This window comes from Hemiscyllium ocellatum, chromosome 25, assembly GCF_020745735.1.
Source record: "Hemiscyllium ocellatum isolate sHemOce1 chromosome 25, sHemOce1.pat.X.cur, whole genome shotgun sequence".
Classification (NCBI taxonomy): Eukaryota; Metazoa; Chordata; class Chondrichthyes; order Orectolobiformes; family Hemiscylliidae; genus Hemiscyllium; species Hemiscyllium ocellatum.
In genome coordinates, this window is record NC_083425.1 from 51,487,450 (window position 1) to 51,511,546 (window position 24,097).

Sequence of the window (24,097 nt, forward strand, 5' to 3'; positions counted from 1 at the left end):
GAACATTCTGCTTTTGGTTGTGAGATGATTAGTGAAAGATCTTAAAGTGTATCTAAAAACTGAAAATATTCTTCATCTGAAGAACACTTGGTGCCAAGGTTTCTCGAAGGATTTATCCCTTTGAGTCTTTTCCACCAGTCAACTAGGATGTGACTGATCCACACCTTTAATTCCATCCACTCCCTTTGCTTCCATAACTCCCAACACACCTTGCTTAACAAAGAAACTACAATGTTAACTTTACAACCCTAATAACACACAGTATTCCCCCACCCAACCTCAAGTTTTTTTTTAAGAAATGGAGAGTTCCAGATTTCTACTACAGTGTGAAAAAAAGTTTCCTCTCATCAGCAAATGGCTGAGGTTTAATTCTAAACATGTGCCTCCTTGTTCTGAAATTTCCTGCACTACAGGAAATAATTGTCTTTCAAGACTATGAATTTCTTCAATCATCTGAAACACTTCACCCACTCACTATGTAATCTTCCATACTCAAGGGAATGTAAGCATGGTCTCTGCAACATACTAATAGAATTTAAATATTTTTGTCTCGTTACCTTTCTGGTAGATCAGTGCTGCGCTGCCCTCACCACGTTCCCAATGGCCAACATATTGCTTCTGAAGTGCAACACCCAAAACTAACCAAAATAACCTAAACAGGAGCTAACAAGAAGTCTGTGTGATTTGAAAATACCTTACACCCTCTATATACAAGCTGAAAATGTGTTGCTGGAAAAGCGCAGCAGGTCAGGCAGCATCCAAGGAACAGGAGATTCGACGTTTCAGGCATAAGCCCTACTTCAGGAACCGAAGAAAGGCTTATGCCCAAAACGTTGAATCTCCTGTTCCTTGGATGCTGCCTGACCTGCTGCGCTTTTCCAGCAACACATTTTCAGCTCTGATCTCCAGCATCAGCAGACCTCACTTTACCCTTTGTATACAATCCCACTTGAGATAAAAGTCAGTTCGTGACCCTTTTCCACTTTTTTTTTGTAGCTTCCCATCAGCTTTCAGTGATTTTTGTATGTTCATTATCAAATATGATGATGTCTATGCGTGCTACAGGTCAGGTATGTGAAAGTGGCAGATAAACAAATGCCCGAGAGCAACATGAGAAAGTTGTTCTTTCACTCCCAGTTTGGTAACTGAGCCACAGCGGTAATGTTGATACCAACAAATTCCAAATGTGAAGGTTTGAGTATTGCCTGGTGCAGATAACGTACCTTCATTTCCCAGAAATTAACTTAGTAATGAACACAGAGGGTATGGAGGAAGAATTTAATTACAACATTCTACTTGTCCAAACTGATAATGGGGAGCTGGAGACATATTGGGAATGATACTGGGCTCTTAATCCAGAGACCCAAATAAATGGTCAGTGCACATGGGTTTAAATCTCACTTGAGTTTATACTGCAGATTTGAGAATGTGTTAAAATTCCATCAGCTTGAATTATTCAATTAATAAATCTGTACTGGAAAGCTCATCTTAATAGCAATGAGCATAAAACTATTAATTGCTGTTAAAAAAAACATTTAGTTCACTAATGCCATTATAGAGATGAAAATCTGCCATCCTTGCCTGGTCTATCCTATATGTGATTCCAGATCCACAGCTCTTAACTGCTTTTGAAAGTAGCCTATTAAGCCAGTCAGTTAAACGGCAGTTAAGAAAGGACAATATCCTCCAACTCTGTTGTGATTTAGTCCCTGCCCTCCCCTTCACTGTTTGATCACACAGCATTGCCCTTTGATGTGAAGGGCACTGCTTGTCACTGGCCACTCCGGTGTTTCCTTTCTTCCTGGTGGTGGAAATTAAATAAAGATTTGTGCACTTTGTGTCTCTCACTGTGTCTTCACAACTGCACACACACACCATGGGTGCTGGGGAAAAAAATAAGCACTACCGCAGTTAGGCGGTAGTGTGGGGCTAATAAAAAAAAGGAAAAAAAAATATAACCAGGAGATTAGAATCTCCTTTAAAAAAAAGAAAAAGAAAAGAAAAAAATATAGACAGGATATTTCCCCTTCACTGTAAGAGAAAAAAAAGAAGAATGGACAATAAATATCAGCTTTATAAATGACACCCAAAAATCATGAAAAAGAGGATTTAACTAACATTCAGAAATCGGTAAACCCACAAGTGATTTGCAAGAGATAAAATCACTAAGATTTTGAGTGCTAATGCACATTCAATAACTTTGTGGTATACCTGTCATTGCTTGGAAAAAATAATGTTGCCATGGTTGCCAACTGCTCTTTCAAAAAAATCATAAACTACATTGCAACAATGCTAAATCAATGGAATTATCACTTAGGCAGAAAATGACAACATAAACCTAAATGACCAATAACACAAATAAATTATACATTTTTAATTGGAAAGGATAATAAGTTTACTTCCCAGTCTGGTATTATGGGACAGATGGAGAATGTCACTGGTTAAATTCCCTTTGTGTACTGTGTCAAACACCCTCAGCTATAGGTAATGAATGGTAGCTTTCCTTTCCTTGAGAACCGTGTTGGAATTCAGATTCACATTCTCTGGATTATTAGTCCAGTAAAAGAGTCATTTAGCTACGCTTTCCGTGCCTCAATAAGAATCAACTACTTTACTGGGGTTCAGAGAAAACATAAAATTGAACAGAAAGTGAGCAAAAAAAAATCGTGTGTGCTTGAATGAAGGAGTATAAAACTAAATCTATTGCATCTGCTCAATCTGTTAATGAGTCTTAATTATTTCATCATAATACATCAGATGTACTTCAAACACTTTCGGAGTCAAATTTGATCAAATATTCTACTGATTTCAGAAACAAAAGGTCACCAGGTACAGACATTGGTGTAGAGAGTATGTTTTGGATCAATTCATGATTACAGAGATCTTCCAGATATCGAGTATTCCTCAAACTGGATTGTCGTCACATCATGCTATGTCAGCTTTCATAGATGGACAAACAACAGAAATGTTGAGCTAGATGTTCCCAGTTAGGGTGCCTTTCTGATTTTGGTTTCAATTCCGAGTCAGGGATTAGGAACCCAGTCTGATAAAAGCAAGCTGGGAAGCTCAGTCAGAGCAAGTTCTGACCAGCAAACCCACAGAGAGCGGTGCATTGTTAAAGTATGAAGACATCCCCACAAGCACCACAAAATGAAGGTGCTCTCTGCTCTTCTCTTCTCTCCACAGTTGCCACCTGACCTGCTGAGTTTCTCCAGACTTTGTTTTAATTCAGATTTCCAGATTTAACTTTTGTATGTTTATTTGCAGCTCATCTTTAACCAATTGTCCTTTGCAGAGACATTTTAACATGACAATACAATAATAAGCAATCCTATTTAGTTACCACTTTAAAAATCATGAGAGATATGCTCTATTATGCCTGCAGTTAGGTCATTCTCCATTAATGAAGTCCTTGTACTTTGTATCCAAACGACATCCACAGCAAAATCACGGTCAATTGATTGTAGGGAACAATGCCCCATTTTCTGCATGTTATCTCAGATCATTAGTATTTTACTTTCTGCATTAAGGACCACAACCAGTGTCAAAAATCAAACACAGAAAACAACCAGAAGGAAAATCATGCACCAGTATGTCACAGGCAAAATCCTCAGTGTCACAGTGTGTGGGTTTTACAAAAATAAAGAATCGCATTTATGTAGGGACCACAGGTTCCTGCAAACACTTCACAGCCAGTTAGGTACTTTTGAAGCAGTTTTATAATAAGGACCAAGTAATCTGAATTAGCATGCTGACTGAGGGATAAAAAAAAAGTTTGGGACAGGCATTCTTGTGGCAGTGGCAGCGTTCCTACCTATGGGTCAGATAGGCTTGGGTTCAAGTCTGGTCCAAGGAGAAGTCATAGGACATATGAGCACACTGTGGGAATGGGCAGCAGTTGTCTTACTAATCTTTCTGAATACTGTGATGGAGGCAGTGTAGAGGCTTCAGATATCATTTATTTAAAATGCAAACAACTGGTTGGCCAAAAATGAAAAAAACACACACAAGTCCTGATGCTCACCCTAGGACTGTCCCGCTTGTATCTCTCTCCACTCTGCAGCTCTCCCTGTTGCTTCAGAAGTCAAGCTACTGATTCTACAGATTCTATGATAATGCTTCGGTCCCAACCAAGGGCTGGGGTGGTCATAAGCTCAGTGTCCTAACAGGATAGATATCTCATCAGAAAGGCCACCCCTCTGATAGTGCTGTATTTCCCATGTACCATGCTGGAGTGTCCATTTAGATAGCTGTGCTTAAGCCTTAGAGTGGCACTCCAGGGAGACGGTGATGTATTTATCAGTGGAGTGCTGGGAAGATTAAAACTGACTTCACAGGTGCATGTGCTTCCATGGTACACTGATGGATTGTGAAGCCCAGCTGAGAATGGCGACTGGGGGTGGGGGCACGGGAAACAGCCCCAAAGGTATATTAGATTAATGCACTGTCTGGGATGGTAAGGAATACAGACTTGCATTTGCATAATGTCTTTCACAACCTCAGAACATCCCAAACATTTACAGCTAACAAGGTATTTCTGAAGTGTAGTCATTGTTACCAGGTATGGACTGCAGCAGCCAATTTGTATATAAAGCAAGCTCTACAAACTGCAATGACCTACTGACAAGCTTTTCCTTTGGTGCTGGCTGAGGGATAAACACTGGCCAGGATTCCAGGAAGAAATCCCCTGGTTTTTCTTCAAAATAATGCAACTGGATCTTTTATATACACCCAAAAGGGTAGATGGAGCAAGGATTTTGTGTCTAATCCAAAAATATGAAACCTCTGGCAGTGCATAATTCCCTCAATACCAGGGCACAGGATAGTGTTTGCAAACATCTTGCTAATGTCATACTAAGCAAAACTGTGACCCGTCATAACCACTTAAATATCATAATAATTGAGCAAAAATTAGTTTTGAACATATACAATCACCAACCCCATACGACCATCTTGAAGCTTGTCCACTTGGCCAGAAATATAATAATACTCTTGAAGTTTAAACTTAAAATTAAATTCCATAAAATTTGCAAAGACTAATAGCAAATGATTTGCCCATTGTTGCGTATTATTATTTAACAAGTAAAGTCTGTAGCTCCCTGGCTGAGGTAACTGGCAGGGAGCAGGAGTAGTTCTGGCAAACATAGGCTGTGGCTTTACCATTCTTCAATACAAGCGTTGACAGGAAGGGCAACATCTGATACAAGCTGCTCTCGGAGTTTCCATCCGCCAGAAGTAATATCTGTTGAAGAGAAAGGAAATCTTTGTTAGGGTTAACAATGGAAAGAGTGTATTACAGAGACATCACAATGGAATTCCAGGATTAACTCCAAGCTAAAATGATGATTTCATGTTTTTCTTGCTGTTGGGAACATGGCTAACAATGACAATATCTTGCCCATCATGTTTCCATGAAGAGTATGGAATCACGTATGCTGGGACAAGTTGGTACGCAGGTCTCCCCTTGAAAGGCCTGACAACTTTCCTGCTGTATCTCTGGTTGCCAGCTGAAAATGACCAGATTTACAGAATTCAGTTTCATAAACTGTCTTGGAGTGTTTCAGTTACAAGTCTTGGCTATTACTTCAATACTAGAACCACTAGTTTCACATATCTGTTTGGGTAATGACAGGGAATAGTATGTTTGTAATATATACCCCTGATAGCATCCTGGCACACTCTTTCAACACCTCCTCCCCTTTCTATGACTCCTCTCTTGCAAATGCACGAGATGCAACACCAGAATAAAAGTAATATAACGCGAATGCTGAAAATCTGAAATAAAAACAGAAAGTGCCAGAGAAATTCAGCAGGTATGGCAACCGTGGCAAGAGAAAGAGAGTGCAAAGATGCAACACCTGTCCTTTCATCATCTCCCCTCCCAGTGCACTGCATCACAAATACACATTCCAGGTACACATTACCTGTACTTGATTCAATTTGGTATACCTTATTTGCCACTCCTGATGTGGTCTTCTCTATAGATTCAGCTACAAAATCCAAATAATGATCACCTTATGGGACGTCTCTGTTCATTGCAACAAAGTAATCCCAGCTTCTAGCCAATTGCTATTTTAATTCCCTGTCCTACACAATCTGGCCTGCTGCACTGTACCAAGGAAACATCAACTCTGTCTCTCTTACTGCTAACCTTACCTGACCTGAAGGTTTTATTTTTATATTAATCATTTCCAACAGTAGCAGTATGGTATATCGATGGAATATAGTACTGATATACAATTTGGTAGAGGTCTATATCATTCAAAGTTTGTGAGAAGATTTGTAGCTCGGGTGCTCGTTGTTGTGGTTCTGTTCGCCGAGCTGGGAGTTTTTGTTGCAAACGTTTTGTCCCCTTTCTAGGTGACATCTTCACAGGAGGCTCCCAAGCACTGAAGATGTCACCTAGAAAGGGGACGAAACGTTTGCAACAACAACTCCCAGCTCGGCGAACAGAACCACGACAAGGTCTATATCATGGTACATAAAGTATTTTTATAAACAGCACCTGTCTTTCACCAACAGTTCAGGAGGCCAAGTAGTCAGACAAATTGTTTGGACTGATGATTTTCAATCTCTATCCACTTAAGTGCCATATTTTCATTATCAGCTAACCACTTTGGGCCAATTGAGCAGAGCAGCAAACCTGACAGATGGCAGGCGGTGGACAATGTGCAGAAGCAGCAGACCAGAAATAGTCCACAGATTAATCCCAAACAGCAATGAAATTCCACCCTCATTCATAACAGCAAGAAGCACTCAAGATTAAAAGAGACCTACTGCCCACCTTGTACCTTTGCCCTGACTCATTGACAGGCACTGATATGAGCCCAGGCTTAAAAGCACAGTGCTTTCTACCAGTTACTGATGGTATATGGAAGGGCCAGCAGCAACATGCCTCACAGCAGGATGAATTTTGACAGCTGATATTAAACAGTGAACATATTATTCACTGGAAGTTAAATATTTTTAGACAAAGTCTAAACGTACATTTTCTAATTCCTTACCTTTGAACCAGGAGGCCTAGGTTCAAGTCCCATCTGTTGAAAAGTATGTCATAGCACATCAGAACATACACTTTCTCGTTAGTTTTTTTTAAATGAGCAGCACACCATAAAACTCAGCCTCTCCCTGGCTGACCCTCCTATAAATATTAGATTAGATTAGACTTACAGTGTGGAAACAGGCCCTTCAGCCCAACAAGTCCACACCGACCCACCGAAGAGCAACCCACTCAGACCCATACCCCTACATTTACCCTTCACCTATCACTACAGGCAATTTAGCATGGCCAATTCACCTAACTCTGCACATTTTTGGATTGTGGGAGGAAACCAGAGCACCCGGAGGAAACCCACGCAGACACGGGGAGAATGTGCAAACTCCACACAGAGAGTTGCCTGAGGCGGGAATTGAACCTGGGTCTCTGGTGCTGTGAGGCAGCAGTGCTAACCACTGTGCCACCGTGTCCACTGACACCCTCCTTTGACTGACTGAACTGGTCCTCACTCTGAACAACTTCTCTTTCCAATCCTCCCACTTCCTCCAAACCAAAGCAGTAGCCATGGGCACCCACATGGGCCCCAGCTATGCCTACCTCTTCATAGGATATGTAGAACAGTCCATCTTCCGCAACTACACTGGCACCACCCCCCACCTTTTCCTCCGCTACATAGATGACTGTATCGGCGCTGCCTCGTGCTCCCACGAGGAGGTTGAACAGTTCATCCACTTTGCCAACATCTTCCTCTCCGACCTCAAATTTATCTGGACCGTCTCAGACCCCTCCCTCCCCTTCCTAGACCTCTCCATTTCTATCTCGGGCAACCGAATCAACACAGACATTTACTATAAACTGACCGACTCCCACAGCTACCCAGACTACACCTCCTCCCATCCCGCCCCCTGTAAAAACGCCATCCCATATTCCCAATTCCTTCGTCTCCGCCGCATCTGCTCCCAGGAGGACCAGTTCCAATACCGTACAACCCAGATGGCCTCCTTCTTGAAAGACCACAATTTCCCCCCAGATGTGATCGACGATGCTCTCCACCACATCTCCTCCACTTCCCGCTCCTCCGCCCTTGAGCCCCGCCCCTCCAATCGCCACCAGGACAGAACCCCACTGGTCCTCACCTACCACCCCACCAACCTCCATATACATCGTATCAGCCGTTGTCATTTCCGCCACCTCCAAACGGACCCCACTACCAGGGATATATTGCCATCCCCTTCCCGATCAGCGTCCGAAAAGACCACTCCCTCTGTGACTCCCTCGTCACGTCCACACCCCCCACCAACCCAACCTCCACTCCTGGCACCTTCCCCTGCAACCGCAAGAAATGCAAAGCTTGCGCCCACACCTCCCCCCTTGCTTCCCTCCAAGGCCCCAAGGGATCCTTCCATATCTGCCACAAATTCACCTGCACCTCTACACACACCATTTACTGCATCCGCTGCACCCGATGTGGCCTCCTCTATATTGGGGAGACAGGTCGCCTACTTGCGGAACGTTTCAGAGAACACCTCTGGGACACCCGGACCGACCAACCCAACCACCCCGTGGCTCAACATGTCAACTCCCCCTCCCACTCCACCAAGGACATGCAGGTCCTTGGACTCCTCCATCGCTAGACCATAGCAACACGACGGCTGGAGGAAGAGCGCCTCATCTTCCGCCTAGGAACCCTCCAACCACAAGGAATGAACTCAGATTTCTCCAGTTTCTTCATTTCCCCTCCCCCCACCTTGTCTCAGTCCCAACCCTCTAACTCAGCACCACCTTCCTAACCTGCAATCTTCTTCCTGACCTCTCCGCCCTCACCCCCACTCCGGCCTATCACCCTCACCTTTACCTCCTTCCGCCTATCACATTTCCAACGCCTCTCCCCTAAGTCCCTCCTCCCTACCTTTTATCTTAGCCTGCTTGGCACACCTTTCTCATTCCTGAAGAAGGGCTCATGCCCGAAATGTCGATTCTCCTGTTCCTTGGATGCTGCCTGACCTGCTGCGCTTTTCCAGCAACACATTTTCAGCTCTGATATTACTACGACACCACCATCTCTTTCCCCTATCTCCAACCCTCTGTAAGATCAAATTTTCTGTCATTCTATCTCTCCTGTCTCATCCCTTCACAGGTCGTCCTTCGGTCCTTGTCCAATCCACCTCTTGCTCAAAGCCAATATGTTTCTAAATGCTCCCAGTTCTGATGAAAGGTCAGTGGCATGAAACATTAGCTCCTTACTTCTCTTCACAATTGTCACCTAAACCGCTGAGTATTTTCAGCACTTTCCATCTGAATGTCTGCCTCAATCAGGCTCTTTTACCATGTTCAGCATTCCTCAGTGCCTTGCTATTTACTTATTAAAAAAAAACAAAAATACCGTGGAAGCTGCCTGACAAAGTTCTGATGAACAGTCAATGAATTTAACTTTACTGTGTCTTTCCACAAATCCTTCCTGACCTGCTGAGTATTTCCAGCACTTTCTGTTTTTTGTTGATGCTATTTATTGGGCATTGTTTGTTCTTACACTTGGTGTACCTTAACCAGGTGTGAACCAGTGGATAAACACAGCTGTTTGTGCCCAACATAAATGGAGCTCTTAAGGTGCTCTAACTGGCAGCTTTGGAATTCATATTTATTTTTGACATTAATACAAATAGATAATGGTCATATCTTAGTGAATGTGCTTTCTTATCCCTGTCTGAAATGCCTACTCTCTCTACAGTGGGGATAATGAAGTGAATACACTTGGGCTTAAACAAACTGCTTCACTGACTGCTCGTCTCAAACTGTTGTTGATTTGTATTTGTACAGGTTAATGCAGGCACTTGTTTATTATAAGAATGCTGAAGAATATATAATCCTGTCACAGCCACACAAGACACAGCTGTAGACAGCCTGATCTGGGAAAATTCAACTGCTGGATCCCATATGACTTCTACTCATTTAGGAAATGTTTCAGTTAAGTAATACCTCTGCAGCCTTTCCCCAATGCCTTTGCTTTTTTTTAAACTTCATGAAGTCACTGTCAGATAATATGATGTTTAAGCAACTGACTACTGTAATTTTCTGCTTTAAGTTCAAACTGTAGTGGAGCAGCATTTACATTACAACTCTGCTGGTTAAAAATTTATTCAACCTTCACTTTTCCTCTCTAAATCTCATCAATAAATCTCTGTGCCCTTGTGATTCTCAGTTATAAAATTCTCATTCTTATGCTCAAATCCCTCCGTTTTCTTATTCTTATTGCTTTTTTCTAATATCCTGCAAGATATCAGCACTCTCCAATTCAGGCCATTTCTGCATCTTCAATTTTCATTATTCCAACATCTACTGTCTGTGCTGCAGCTGCCAAGACCCCTAATCTCTGGAATCCCCTCCCTAACTCTCTGTCCTCCTAACACCTTCTTACATTGTTCTGTATTAAATGTTAGGCGAAGATGACAACTGAAGAAGAAACTGTGCGTAAACAAAGAAAATAATTAAATGAATAGATAACATTGAGATGTTAACAGAGGGAGACTTGAAGAAAACCAGAGAAGGAGGAAGATGATACCATGGCTCCGCTAAGACCACGTGAAAACAAATGAGTGACTGCTTTTGTTAAGTGCCTTGAGATGGTATGCTATGTAAAAGGTATTTCATAAATGCAAGTGCTGTCATTTTTTTTGTTCTTTCTGGTTAAAACAATATTGGACATGTCTTGGTATCATCCTGAGAGTCTGAACGTTTCAGCAATGGCTACAGCAGAAGTAGAAATCAAATTGAGATGAAACTACAATTACATTATCTCCTCGGGGTTAGAATTCCCCAGAAAAACAATAGTTATACTGTCCTGCACGACGACCTGTTATAGTCACCACATATTATATTATCGCAGATCACCAGGTTACAGCATTCCAAGTTCGCTTATATTACAGTGGCTTGGGTCACCATGTGTTAGAGTCCCTGACTGCCACGTATTATAGTCACCATATGATAGTTACCACGTGTGAATGTCCCATGTTGCCACACGTTATAGCCACATGTCAGTGTCCCACATCACTATTACAATCACTACATGTTAATGTCCCACATCGCCAACAGTTACAATCACAACATGTCAGTGTTCCATGTTGTAAGGTGTTACAATCATGTGTTGGAGTATCCCTTGTCATCATGTGTCCCACAGTACCTTGCGACATAGGCACATGTTACAATGTCCTGTGTCACTGTATTAGTGTCCTATGTTGCCAAGCGTTCCAGTCATCATGTGTAAGTGTTCCCTGTCACCATGTGTTATAGTCACATGTTATCATCCCATGTTACAATGGGATAGTTACTGTGTTACAGTGTCCCATGTCACAGTGTTCTAGTCACTGTGTATTAATGTCCCATGTCACCATGTGTTATAGTCATGGTGTTAGTGTCCCACATTGCTGTGTGTTCTTGTCTCCAGATATCCATGTCATCAGCTCTTGGATCACAACATTTTGACTGGATTCCTGATCAGCCATCGATCAAGTCTGCTCTGTCATCCTGTCTCTCAGCTTTGAATATATTCACTGACTCATATACTTAAAGCCCTCTGCAGTACAGCATTCTACAGATTCCCTACTCTGTTGGATAACAAATTACTGCTCATTCTGTCTTAAATGTTCAGCCCTTTATTCAGTGCTCATGCCCTCCTATCCTAGATTGTCCCACGAAGGGGAAAAATCATCTCATAACTGAACAATTCACGTAGTATCGTTTTATTTGCATTGTAAAGTTGGGCTCCTCCGTTGGTCATCTTCTTTGTGACAGCTAGGGACTCTCACAATATTTGAACTTACTTCGGCTCAGACGCTGCTTCAGAGGTCGGTCAGTTTTTAACAACTAATGCATCAGGACTGAATTAACACAGCTGATACCAACCTAATATTGCACAGGCATGTCTTAAAGTATCCTGTGCAGCCGTATCTCTGCTGAATTTGCTGTGGAATCAAGAATCTTCAAATGTCACAGATTTATAACTCAGGAAAATGTTAATCCATCTTTAAGATGTGGTAGTTACATAAAAAATGCTTTTAACTAAGATAGACTTGCTAGAGTTAAAGCTAAGGTTCAACTTGCTTGAAAGTGGAACAAACATCGCCGATGAAAGTAGTGAGATATTCTTCTGTCAGTCAGTAAGAGAACAAGAATTCCTTACTGATTTAGGGATCAAAGGCCATGGGAAAAGGATGTATGATGTTGCAGTTGTTTGTGCAGCCTTGCTATTAAATGCACAGTAATTGCCTCAAGAGATTTCATAGAAGGAAGTAAAGTTGGTTTCAGAAGGTCAGTTTCTTGAGATAAAGGCTCCCAATAATGACTGCTCGATTTGAACATTGGGAAAATGCTGCTTTTATTTATTAAAAGACTATGGGTAACAAGATTATGACATAAAATGATTCTCTGGGAAAAGGAAAGGACTTATTACCATAGATACCAGTTTGGGTAAATGTCAAACTTATGTAATGCCAACAGGGGATTCTAGAGAGAAAGGAATTGACCCAGAAAGGATAGGAGAGTGATTGCAAAAATGATTTGAGTGCAAAAAAGGAAAGGAGTCAAAGTGGAAAAAAAGGAAGCTGAATGTTAAAAATAAACTAACTCAAGAGGACATTGTAGTGCAGCAGGATAGACAGTTGCCGTTCAACTCTGGAGCCCGAGTCTGAACCTAGCCCAGTCCAATAAATAGTACCAAATTCACCCTCTGAGAAAGAATACCAAATGAGTGGTGTAGGAAATAGTGAATACCACACTGGACAACAGCAGTTAGGATTGATGCACATAATGGAGTTTGCCAAGAGAGGTTTACTCTGTCTGTTTGTGCTAAATGTGGTCTAACATTATTTGAAGGGACAGTATGGAGGATATTTTATTCTGCGTCTGACTCATGCTATGGGCATCTTGGTTTTGCTTCTCTCACCATATTCTCTGTTTCTGTTACTTTCTATTAAAACATTTCCATTTGCTGACGAACGATTCCACAAACACAGCAAGTCCTGTGACTCCACCATGTATAGGCTGAGATGGTGAGTAACTCAATGGCAGACAGCATCACACCCAACTTCAGCATTCCAGCTGTTATCCCAACAATTGTTAAATTCATTTTAGGGATATGGGCATTAATTGCCCATCTGAAATTGTCTTGTGGTGGTGCTGATGGCCCCTCCTCATTAACCACTACAGGTATAGTGGTTTGATATAACATTGCAGTCTGCTAAGACACTTCATGGGCAGCTAAGAGACAATGCATTGGCGTGCAACTGGCATCACAGGCCAGACCTAGAAAGGATGGAGGTTTCCTTTTCTAAAGGACATAAGTAGTGATAGTCTAACTGGGCCAGATGAGCCAAAGGATCAAGAGATGCATATTTACAAATCACTTAAGGTCGTGACCCAGGTTAATAAGATTATTAAACAAACATGTAATAGGGTTAACTTCTAAAATTATAGAACTGAAAAGCAGAGCAAAGTTTTCTAAACTAGTATCAAACCTTGCCAAGCCACTGCAGTAAACCATACACTGACTGGTCTCCATATTTTAAAATGATAAAGAGACAACTGAGAAGCTAAAATCCAGAATTAGCAGAAAGACATCAGAGACTGAGGAGATTCCTAGCAGGAAAGGCCTATTAGAAAAGAAAGCTGAAAGGTTTGAGATGGTAGACATAGAGAAATTTTTGCAAGGTTTGTAGCTCAGGTTGAGGTTTAGGGTGTAGGTTTGCTCACTGAGCTGTAGGTTTGATATCCAGACGTTTCATTGCCTGGCTAGGTAACATCATCAGTGGCGACCTCCAAGTGAAGTGAAGCTGTTGTCTCCTGCTTTCTATTTATATGTTTGTCCTGGATGGGGTTCCTGGGGTTTGTGGTAATGTCATTTCCTGTTCGCTTTCTGAGGGGTTGATAGATGGTATCTAGATCTATGTGTTTGTTTATGGTGTTGTGGTTGGAGTGCCAGGCCTCTAGGAATTCTCTGCAATGTCCTTGCTTTGCCTGTCCCAGTCAAAATGGTGGGTTTTTTTCTCCATGTGTAGGGCTACGAGGGAGAGAGGGTCGTGTCTTTTTGTGGCTAGCTGGTGTTCGTGTATCCTGGTGGCTAACTTTCTTCCTGTTTGTCCTATGTAGTGTTTGTGGCAGTCCTTGCATGGAATTGTATAGATGACGTTGGTTTTGTCCAAGGGTTGTACTGGGTCTTTTAAGTTTGTTAGTTTTTGTTTGAGAGTGTTGGTGGGTTTGTGTGCTACTAGGATTCCGAGGGGTCTTCGTAGTCTTAGTGACAGCCAGACTACTAAGACCCCTCAGAATTCTAGTAGCACACAAACCCACCAACACCTCAAACAAAAACTAACAAACTTAAAAGACCCAGTACATCCCATGGACAAAACCAACGTCATCTACAAAATTCCATGCAAGGACTGCCACAAACACTACATCGGACAAACAGGAAGAAAGTTAGCCACCAGGATACACGAACACCAGCTAGCCACAAAAAGACACGACCCTCTCTCCCTCGTAGCCCTACACATGGAGAAAAAAAATCACCATTTCGACTGGGACAACACAACATCCTGGGACAGGCTAAGCAAAGACATGCCAGAGAATTCCTATTGGCCTGGTACTCCAACCACAATCCCATAAACAAACACATAGATCTAGATACCATCTATCAACCCCTCAGAAAGCGAACAGGAAATGACATCACCACAAACCCCAGGACAAACATATAAATAGAAAGCAGGAGACACCAGCTTCGCTTCACTTGGAGGTCGCCACTGATCATGTACCTAGCCAGGTAATGAAACGTCTGGATATCAAACCTACAGCTCAGCGAGCAAACCTTCACCCTACATAGAGAAATTGTTTCTACTTGTGTGTGAATCCAAAACTTGAGGTTATAAAACTAAGATTAGCACTAATAAGTCCAACAGGAAATTCAGATAAACCTTTTTTCCCAAGAGACAAGTTAGAATATAACCCTTGTCTTCCCATTTAAGTGGTCAAAGGGGAGTTTTATGTATTTGGCATAATCATCACTCCAGTTCTTGATCGGTTGTTTAAAACTAATTTTGTTCAATTATTCGACAAAATCAAGCAAGACTTTCAAAGATGGGAGGCGCTTCTGGTCTCATGGTTAAGTTGGATGGTGCTTATTAAGATGAACATTCTCCCCCATTTGTTGCACCCTATACGGATGCTCCCCCTGATTTTCAATAAGCAAAGTTCAGGAGACTGAATAGCTGGTTCAGCTCTTTTATTTGGCATTGTAAGCGGCTCCTTATTAAACTGAAATTGCCTCATAGATTGGGGGAGTGGATTTCCTGGACATTAAAAACTGAGTTGCTTTTATCTTATGTGTGAGATTGGGCTTGCAGGGACCCGCTTTCAATATAGTTAAATATTGAAGCCTCCCAGGCAGGGTGCCCCCTTACTAGCTTGGTGTTTTTGGACAAAATGAGGACAGTGTAGGGAATGTTACCATAACCCAATAGTTATCAATACTGTTAAAGCATGGAGGAAAATTCAGCAGAGGGAAGGCAATATTGGCAAAACATCTTTTTTTTTACACCTATAGTGGGTATGCCAGGTTTTCAACCAGGGATGATGGATTCAGGATTCAAACATTGGGCAACCACGAGGGTGTCTTGCATGGGCGATTTATTTGAGGGAAACACAATGATGTCCTTTGATCAGTTAGCACGGAATTACAAGCTATCTAACAGGGACTCTTCCGTTTCTTTCAAGTCAGGGATTTTATTCAAAAAAAGACTACACTTTTGACAGATCCCTACAAATCTGACATAGAGAGGACAGTGCTCAGTGCTAAGAGTACACTTTTTGTCAGCACTTGATATCATCAATTGGGGGGAATGCCCTATCGGATGAGTTTGATCGACTCTGCAGGCTGTGGGAGAGAGAGCTACATGTTGAGGTCTCCTCAGAGGCATGGGAAGATATTTGGGAAAACTCAAGAAAAATATCAATTTGCAATAGGACCTATGCTTTATTGTGGAAGATTCTCCACAGGGTCCACTTGGCTCTGGATTGTTTATCAAAATTTAAACCCGGGGTATCTTCAACATGTCTCAAGTGCAACGTTGTTATGGGCTACCCATTGTCTCTGGTCCTGTGTTCAGCTTCAAACATACTGGATTGCTGTGGCAGGAGTAATGGAGAGGATTTTGGGTGTAAGGGTGGAGAAGGACCTGATCTCTCTTCTCCTTGGCCTGCCCAGTGTATTCCCTGTAGATGCGCATATGAAAATGCTTTTTAACATTCTCACTTTTTGCACAAGAAAGAACATCTTGTTTGGTTGGGTATCCGAAAATGCCCTGGGTCTGTCGGGTTGGCAGAAGATTGTTATGGAGCACATCCCCTTGGATTTTCTCACCAGTATGGTCCACCCAAAACTGAGAATTTCTATAAGACATGGCAGCCCTTTTTGGACTCCATGGACACAAATTTATCTCCCTCACTAATAAGGGCTTTTATATAGCTGTAACAATTGTTCTGTACGAGTCCAATATCCAGAGATGGGGAACTGTGAGCATATGAATAGGTGAAAATGTATGCTCTCGATATTCGAGAGTTAGTGTTTTGCTTGGCTGAGCTGTATTATTATTATTTATTAGTTTGTTGTTAGCTATTATTTATTTAGCTAAGTAGTTGTATTTTTTAAGTATACATATTTATACAATTGCACATGAGGGCGGTTTGGGTTTTTTTACAATTTTTGGCATTCTTTGTATTCTTTTGAATTGTATTGTTTTGTATTGACTGTAATATTAATAAATCTATTTTTCAATAAAAATATATTAAAAAATATAGACCTTGTAGCCAACTCAGTAGTAAAGGCAAGTAGCACAGGTGCATTTAAGAGTGAGTTAGAAAAGCACAAGACAGAGAAAGAAATTGAAGAATATGTGTTAGATTAAGTCTGAGAGAAGTAGGTTTGTATGAAACATAAATGCTGGCAGGGACCAAATGGTCTGTGCTTCACATGAAACATGACCTGGGGCTGTTTAATGGATGTTGCTCTGCATTTAAATACGTTATATTCATTCAAAATTGATGGTACAGATAGACGGAGGTTCAAGCAATATTGGTGTGTGAAATGATGCTGTGAAGGTTTTTCCCTAGTTGTGGACACACTCAAGTAGTACAGGGCCTTGAGATAGGTGCCAGCAGACGGTCAAAATTCAAATCACTTTCCAAAGAATTGGAGCTGTGCCAAAACAGTCAGATGCAGCAAAGTTGTGAGAATACTATTGTCTGCAAATCCACAAACCACCCTGAGGAATATACATCATTCCTTCAGCAATGCTAGTTCAATAAACTGAAACTTCTGACTAACTTCTGATTAGAGGGCACCTTTATTGCCTGGACTAAAGTGCTCCAAGAAGGCAGTCTTCTAAAACCTTCTCAGGCTACTTAATGGCAGGCATTAAATGCTGCACCCATTCCTGTCCACATATACAATAAATTTAAAGATGCCACTTTGCTTTGATGCAGACACAAGAACATCCCATCTGGTTGCCTCCTAAGCTGCTTTCTAAAACCTCCTGGCTGGCTACATTTTTTGTTTCCTTAGCCTTTTCATTCCTCACCCCATGCTTGATGACTACCATATCTGTATCCTCCTCCTGGTAACATGCTTTGAGATTCCTTCTTACACATTCCAAGTGCAAAACTCCACCAGTTGAACCAAGCAGTTGAACCTCCTTTTGAATGAACAGGGAACAGCCCTAGCTTTAGTTTGTGACTGAGCCAAGGCTGTTAGCCATTTTCACTTCTGCAACAATGGTAAGGCCATTCCCCAGTGCCAGGATAAGTAACGGTGTCACAGATTTGCTATTGCCCCAGGAATTCTAGCTAGAATAAACATTAGAAAAAAACAAATAAACTGTTTTCTTCACATGACCCTTTAACTTAAAAGGTAAAGGCTTTCCCAGAAAAACAGCCAGAACCATAAAATAGTATTTGAAGAGCTTAAAAATAACTTGGCACTCCAGAGAAAAATCATAAATGTGACCACTTTGTCTCAGTACTTTGTGGTTCCTTCCTTCCCCTTTTATTGCTTCATTATTCTTTCTGCTTTTGTTTTTAAATCCTTCTCTGTTCTTTCTTCCCTGACCCTGTTGCTTCCCAAATGTGCCCTTTTTAATGCTTTCACAGTCCCCAATCTCTCTTGTTCATTTAGATCACATTCTTAAGTTTGGGAGCAAATGAAATGTATTTGCCAATCAGATCACCCAAAAGGTTATCTTTAAAGGAGATTTACTAGAATGATATTAGGAATGAGGGAGCGCAGATACAATGAAAGATTAGAGAAATTGTGTTTATTCTCCTTAAGTAGAGAAGGGTTGACCTTGCTGAGGTATTCAAAATTATGAATAATTTTGACAGGCATATTTTGAAGGATTTTCTACTTCTACTATTGGTATCTAGGAATCACAATTTCAAGATTGTCAGCAAGAGAGCAAGGAGTGAGATGAGGAGAAACTTCTTTACTCAGAGAATTGTTAGGATTTGGAATGCACTACCTGGGAGAGTTGTGGAGATGGCTTCTACAGGAAGTTTCCAAAATGGGCTGGGTATGTATTTAAAAGTGATGAATTTAGAGGGCTATGGAGATAGTGCTGGTGATTGGAATGAACGGAATAGCTCTTTCAGGAGCCAGTGCAGACACAATGGGCTGAACAACCTCTTTCTGGAAAGGAAAATTCTATCTGATCATTGTCACAGTGCTGCTTGTGGGAGCTTATTCTGCATAAATTAACTGATGTCCTTCACTGATTGTAATTTGTTTTGGAACATCCTGAGGTTATGAGAGGCATGACAGAATGCCAGATTTCCCTTTTTGTGAAATCTGGACTCATGGATGGATGAAAATCAGCTTCAAAAGGATGCTTTTCTGGTTCAGGTCAATCTCTGATGCGCGAAGACCAGAGGTACTGTTATCCACAAACTGGTAACCTCGGCAACCCTGACAGAGGCTGAATGAGTAAAATGGTTTGACTGCGTGGTTTATTTTTCTGTAGATTAAAAAAATACTTTTAGCAATGAACTTTGATGACCTCACTGGGAAATTGACTGGGAAGAGCAAGAATTACTGTGCCCAAGGGCACACAGAGCTACATTAACATCAATGATTCGGTCATTAACTCTCATGCTTCAGAAATTTATCAGTACAACTAAGTCTATATATTCAGTTCCCTTGAGGAGGCAGGCAACGAAACAGACCCAAGATAAGTAAAGCAATAATGTCATTAATCTCTATTTAATAGAGGTCCTTAAAATTATGAAGTAATTCAACAACCACCATATTTATAAACATTTAACATACTAAAATATGTCAACATGGTTCTCAAGAGCATAATATTTTTTTAAAAACTGAGCCGCATAAGCGACACTGGCCTGGAGTTTTGCTGAACTGGGTGACTCGGGAGATCTTTATAAAAGATCTTTATCACCTGATGAAGGAGCGTCGCTCCGAAAGCTAGTGTGCTTCAAATTAAACCTGTTGGACTATAACTTGGTGTTGTGAGATTTTTAACTTTATAAAAGGGGTGTGGGACCCAGATGCAGAAGTTTTTCTCTATTTCTGCAAGACACCCTTTTTGTCAGTAGTGGGAGAGGCAATGGATGCAAATCACACAGGGAGGAAATCTGAAACTGAGCGGGCTGTTAGATTTGACTGATGAATACATACACAACTAATATACCTTGTTCCAACGGCCTTATTCCACATCATGGGAGGAATGATTTTAGGAATATCAGATTTAAACTCTGTTTATCTTCCCAACCCTTAACATACAGATACCCACTTCTGGAGTACTTATCTTATGTAACTCAAGTTTTTGTTTGCAATTTCAATGGACTTCATTCTTAACATTTCCAAAGGTTTGTTATTATGGTTGTGAAGATCATGAATGCTCAGCTGAGTTTCAAATGTCTAGAAGAACATATCACTGCACAGGGTGTATAGACATTCTGAGTGACAACTTTAAGAGTTTTTTTTAGAAAAATTAATTTTTGACGTAACTGAAATAGGTGCTTGCTTTTACAACAACCTGACAACTTAAAAGGGATTTAGGCTTTTAGAATCTATTTCATAATTTTATTTTCATGATTAAATATTTGAACAAGAACTCAGTCAGGATACTGCATGAGTGAGATATGAAGGATGAATGGGAGAACGTGAGGAGCATTAGATGGCAAGTAGGTGGCATGGGGAAGAGGAGAGACATGGCAATACGAGGGGGATGAAGGCAGCATGGAGGGGGCATTTGGGATATAAGCGGGAATTGGGAATATGAGCAAGCATGGGAACATGAGGGGGAAAGGAGGGACATAGAGGTAGATGAAGGGATGAGGGCATGTGTGCAGTGGAGGTACAAATACATGCAATTTAAGAATTCATTCAAATAACAGTAGTGGTTTTTAGTTTCGTCTACATAGTCCCAAAGCGTCTAATTAACTCACCACAAAGTGCCTTGAAATGTTGCTGAATGATGTAACAAGGTTGAATATAATCCTTCTTTAAAAAAAAAATGATATTTCAGTTTTATATCTCAGACTGAGTCACTTTCACACATTACCATGCTTGGTAACTGCCTTCAAGCAGCAGCCCAAATCTCTGCCCCTCAGAAGCATTATTGGCGGTGCCTCCCCCAGGATGTGATGTTAAATATATCTGTCTGCTTAAATGAAGAGCGATCGCCTGTCAATTTTCATAGCAGGCAAGAGAAGTTATTCTTACTGCTGCTCTAACATTTTTCCTTTGACTAATTAACTTCATCTTCTGGTTGTTTGTAGATACTTGTTGTACATAATTTGCTTACCACTTTTGTAACAAGAAGTGCATTTAGTGGTCAGTGCATTGATTAAAGGAGTTAGGATGCAACGTTGCAGGACATGGGATACGCCATTTCTGGAATACTGCATTCAATTCTAGACCCCCTGCTACAGGAAGAATGTTGTTAAATTTGAAACAGTGCAGAAAATACTTACAAGGGTGTTGCCAGGGTTGTACGGGCTTGAGCTATAGGGAAAGGTTGTTTTCCCTGGAGTGTCAGAGGTTGAGGGGTGGCCTTATAAGAAGTTTATAAAATTATGAGGGACATGGATAGGGTGAATAGCCAAAGTCTTTTTCCCAGGGTAGGGGAGTCCAGAACTAGAAGACATAGGTTTAAGGTGAGAGAGGAAAGATTTAAAAGGGACTTTAGGTGCACCTATTTCACGCAGAGGGTGGTGTGTATAAGGAATGAGCTGCCAGAGGAAGTGGTGGAAACTGGTTCAATTACAACATTTAAGAGGCATATGGATAGGCACATGAATAGGAAGGGTTTAGAGGGATGTGGGCCAAATGCTGGCAAATGGAACTAGATTAAGTTAGAATAGATTAAGTTAGACGAGTTAGATCTAAGGCAAAAGCGAGGACTGCAGATGCTGGAAACCAGAGTTTAGATTAGAGTGGTGCTGGAAAAGCACAGCAGGTCAGGCAGCTACCGGGGAGCAGGAAAGTTGACATTTCGGGCAAAAGCCCTTCATCAGAAGTTAGACCTAAGGGTCTGTTTCCATGTTGTACATCTCTATGATTCTAAAGCACAAATTATTCCACTTGAAAAGTTCTTCAGTGGCTTTGAAAAGTCCAAACCATTTTGCCCCAGGTGTGAGGAAAGCTCTGTATGCATGCAAAATCTTTCTCAAACATTGTTCACTGATAGATCCAAAATGCAGCTAAAGGGAAAAAAAGGAGATTCTTCCAAGAAGTGAATGAGCACTATCAACGATCTATCTCCTCCTCTTCTTAGGCAGTCTCATGGGATCAAGGATGTACTCTGTTCCCAGTTGAGACAATAAGACTCTGATAGGTCTCCAGGTAAGAGAAAATGAATCAGGGACTTTTCACTTTATAGCGGCCCTATGATTACTGCTAAAATATACAGGTACACAGATACTCTCTGAATGACCTCAGTAAATGGATGTAGGTTTGCTCGCTGAGCTGGAAGGTTCATTTGCAGACCTTTCGTCACCTACCAGGTAACATCTTCAGGTGAAGCACTGTTCATGATTCCTGCTTTCTATTTATATGTTTGGGTTGCTTTAGGTTGGTGATGTCATTTCCTGTTCCTTTTCTCATGGGGTGGTAAATGAGGTCTAACTCGATGTATTTGTTGATAGAGTTCCGGTTGGAATGCCATTCTTCTAGGAATTCTCGTGTGTGTCTTTGTTTGGCTTGTCCTAGGATGGAGGTGTTGTCCCAGTTGAAGTGGTGTCCTTCTTTATCTGTATGTCATTTTGTGGCTAGTTGGTGTTCATGTATCCTGGTGGCTAGTTTTCTGCTTGTTTGTCCAATGTAGTGTTTGTTACAGTTCTTGCACGGTATTTTGTAAATGACATTAGTTTTGCTTCTTGTCTGTATAGGGTCTTTTAAGTTCATTAGCTGCTGATTTAGTGTGTTGGTGGGTTTGTGGGCTACCATGATGTCAAAGGGTCTGAGTGGTCTGGCAGTCTTTGATGTAGGGGAGAGTGGCTACAGTTTCTGGATGTGTTTTGTCTGCCTGTTTGGGTGTGTTGCTGAGAAATTGGGGGACAGAGTTCTCTGGGTACCCTTTTTTTTAAATACACTGCACAGGTGATTTTCCTCTGTGCTGCAGTATGTGTTTTGGCTCATGGAAAATCTTCTCAAAACTCGCTAAGACCTCAGTGAATGGCACACTGAACTCAAAACAATGAAGTTTAACTTTGCCAGCCTAGTATTCAAGACAATGAAAGGCTAACAATGAATCCAAAGAGATGCATTTTCAGAATCCACAAGTGATTGACGTTTTCCAGTTATGCCACTTCAAAACATATTTTGCCCACAAATCCCTGAGCAATGCTTCCAATATCCTCCTTTCACAACTAGTGAAAATGAGTCTGTTAATGGTCTCTGTGTCAGTGCTTTTCTCTGATTTGTCAGTAGGGATGATTCATAGTGCAGCCTGAGAACCTTTATTCTTATTCATTAGGTGCCTTAATTTTCACTCAGTGCAGGGCTAATGACCAGGTAAAGATTTGCTGTTTGTGTTGTGGCAAAGTTGTGACTGAAATTTGAGTGCTATAGATTGCTTTGTATTTGCTGGAGCACTGCTGAACAACATTCTGTCATGGAAAATGTGAGAATTAGTTGTGAACATGATTGAAATCAAGAAATATACTTGTAACTGGCTATAAGTTGGCACTTCGTAACTTGAAGAATATACTTGGATGGACCATGCTTTTAAGAAGCAACAATATTTGTTAATTGTCATATGGCTGGATAAATAGATTTATGGACTGGTGTTGTATTAGAGATCTGATTCCCATTAGAGATATGGTTTACAGTGACATTGCACTTTGAAGATTATTTTCAGCTTATCCCTTTATACGTGCCCTCGAATCCATGGACGTTATTGGTTACATTTGTTAAGTAATAAATTCCTTTGCTGCCACTTTTCAGGTATTGAATAATATGTCTAACAGGGTTAAAGATATATTTTTTTTAAATTAAAGGTTCCTCTCAAGATTTACTTAAGTTCTATTTTTTTTTATTTCTGGGGACATAGTTACTCACACTAACTAATTTATTAGGTATTTCCATCATGTAGTAACAAGAGAAATATAGCTACTTCATCAGTGATCTTCCCTCCATCAAAAAGCCAGAAGTGGGATTGTTTGCTGATGATTGCACAATATTCAGCACCATTCATGACTCCTCAGACACTGAAGCAGTCCATATTCAAACACGAGAAGATCTGAACAATATCCAGGCTTGGGCTGACAAATAGCAAATAACATTTACGCCACACAAATGCCAGGCAATGATCATTTCCACTAAGAGACAATCTAATCATCGTCTCATGACATTCAATGGTGTCACCATCACTGAATGTTCCACTACCAATACCTTGGGGGTGACCTTTGACAGAAAACTCAACTGGACTCATTGCATAAACAGAGTGGCTATAACAGCAGGTCAGGTGCTAGGAATACTGCAAGTGACTCACCTCCTGATTCACCAAAGCCTGTCCGCCAACTATAAGGCACAGGTTGGGAGCGTGA

General features: G+C 41.2%; 1 protein-coding gene across 3 annotated transcripts in view; it reads right to left on the reverse strand.

Annotated features, from left to right (window-relative positions):
* Positions 1-3,241: 3,241 nt before the first annotated feature.
* spata20 (spermatogenesis associated 20) overlaps positions 3,242-24,097 on the reverse strand; it is a 363,387-nt gene continuing 342,531 nt past the window's right edge. For all 3 annotated transcript variants that reach the window (XM_060844319.1, XM_060844321.1, XM_060844322.1), the window contains exon 16: positions 3,242-5,242. In XM_060844319.1, the coding sequence (XP_060700302.1) occupies positions 5,072-5,242 (171 nt within the window). In that variant the 3' untranslated portion in view covers positions 3,242-5,071. The remainder of the gene's footprint in view (positions 5,243-24,097) is intronic.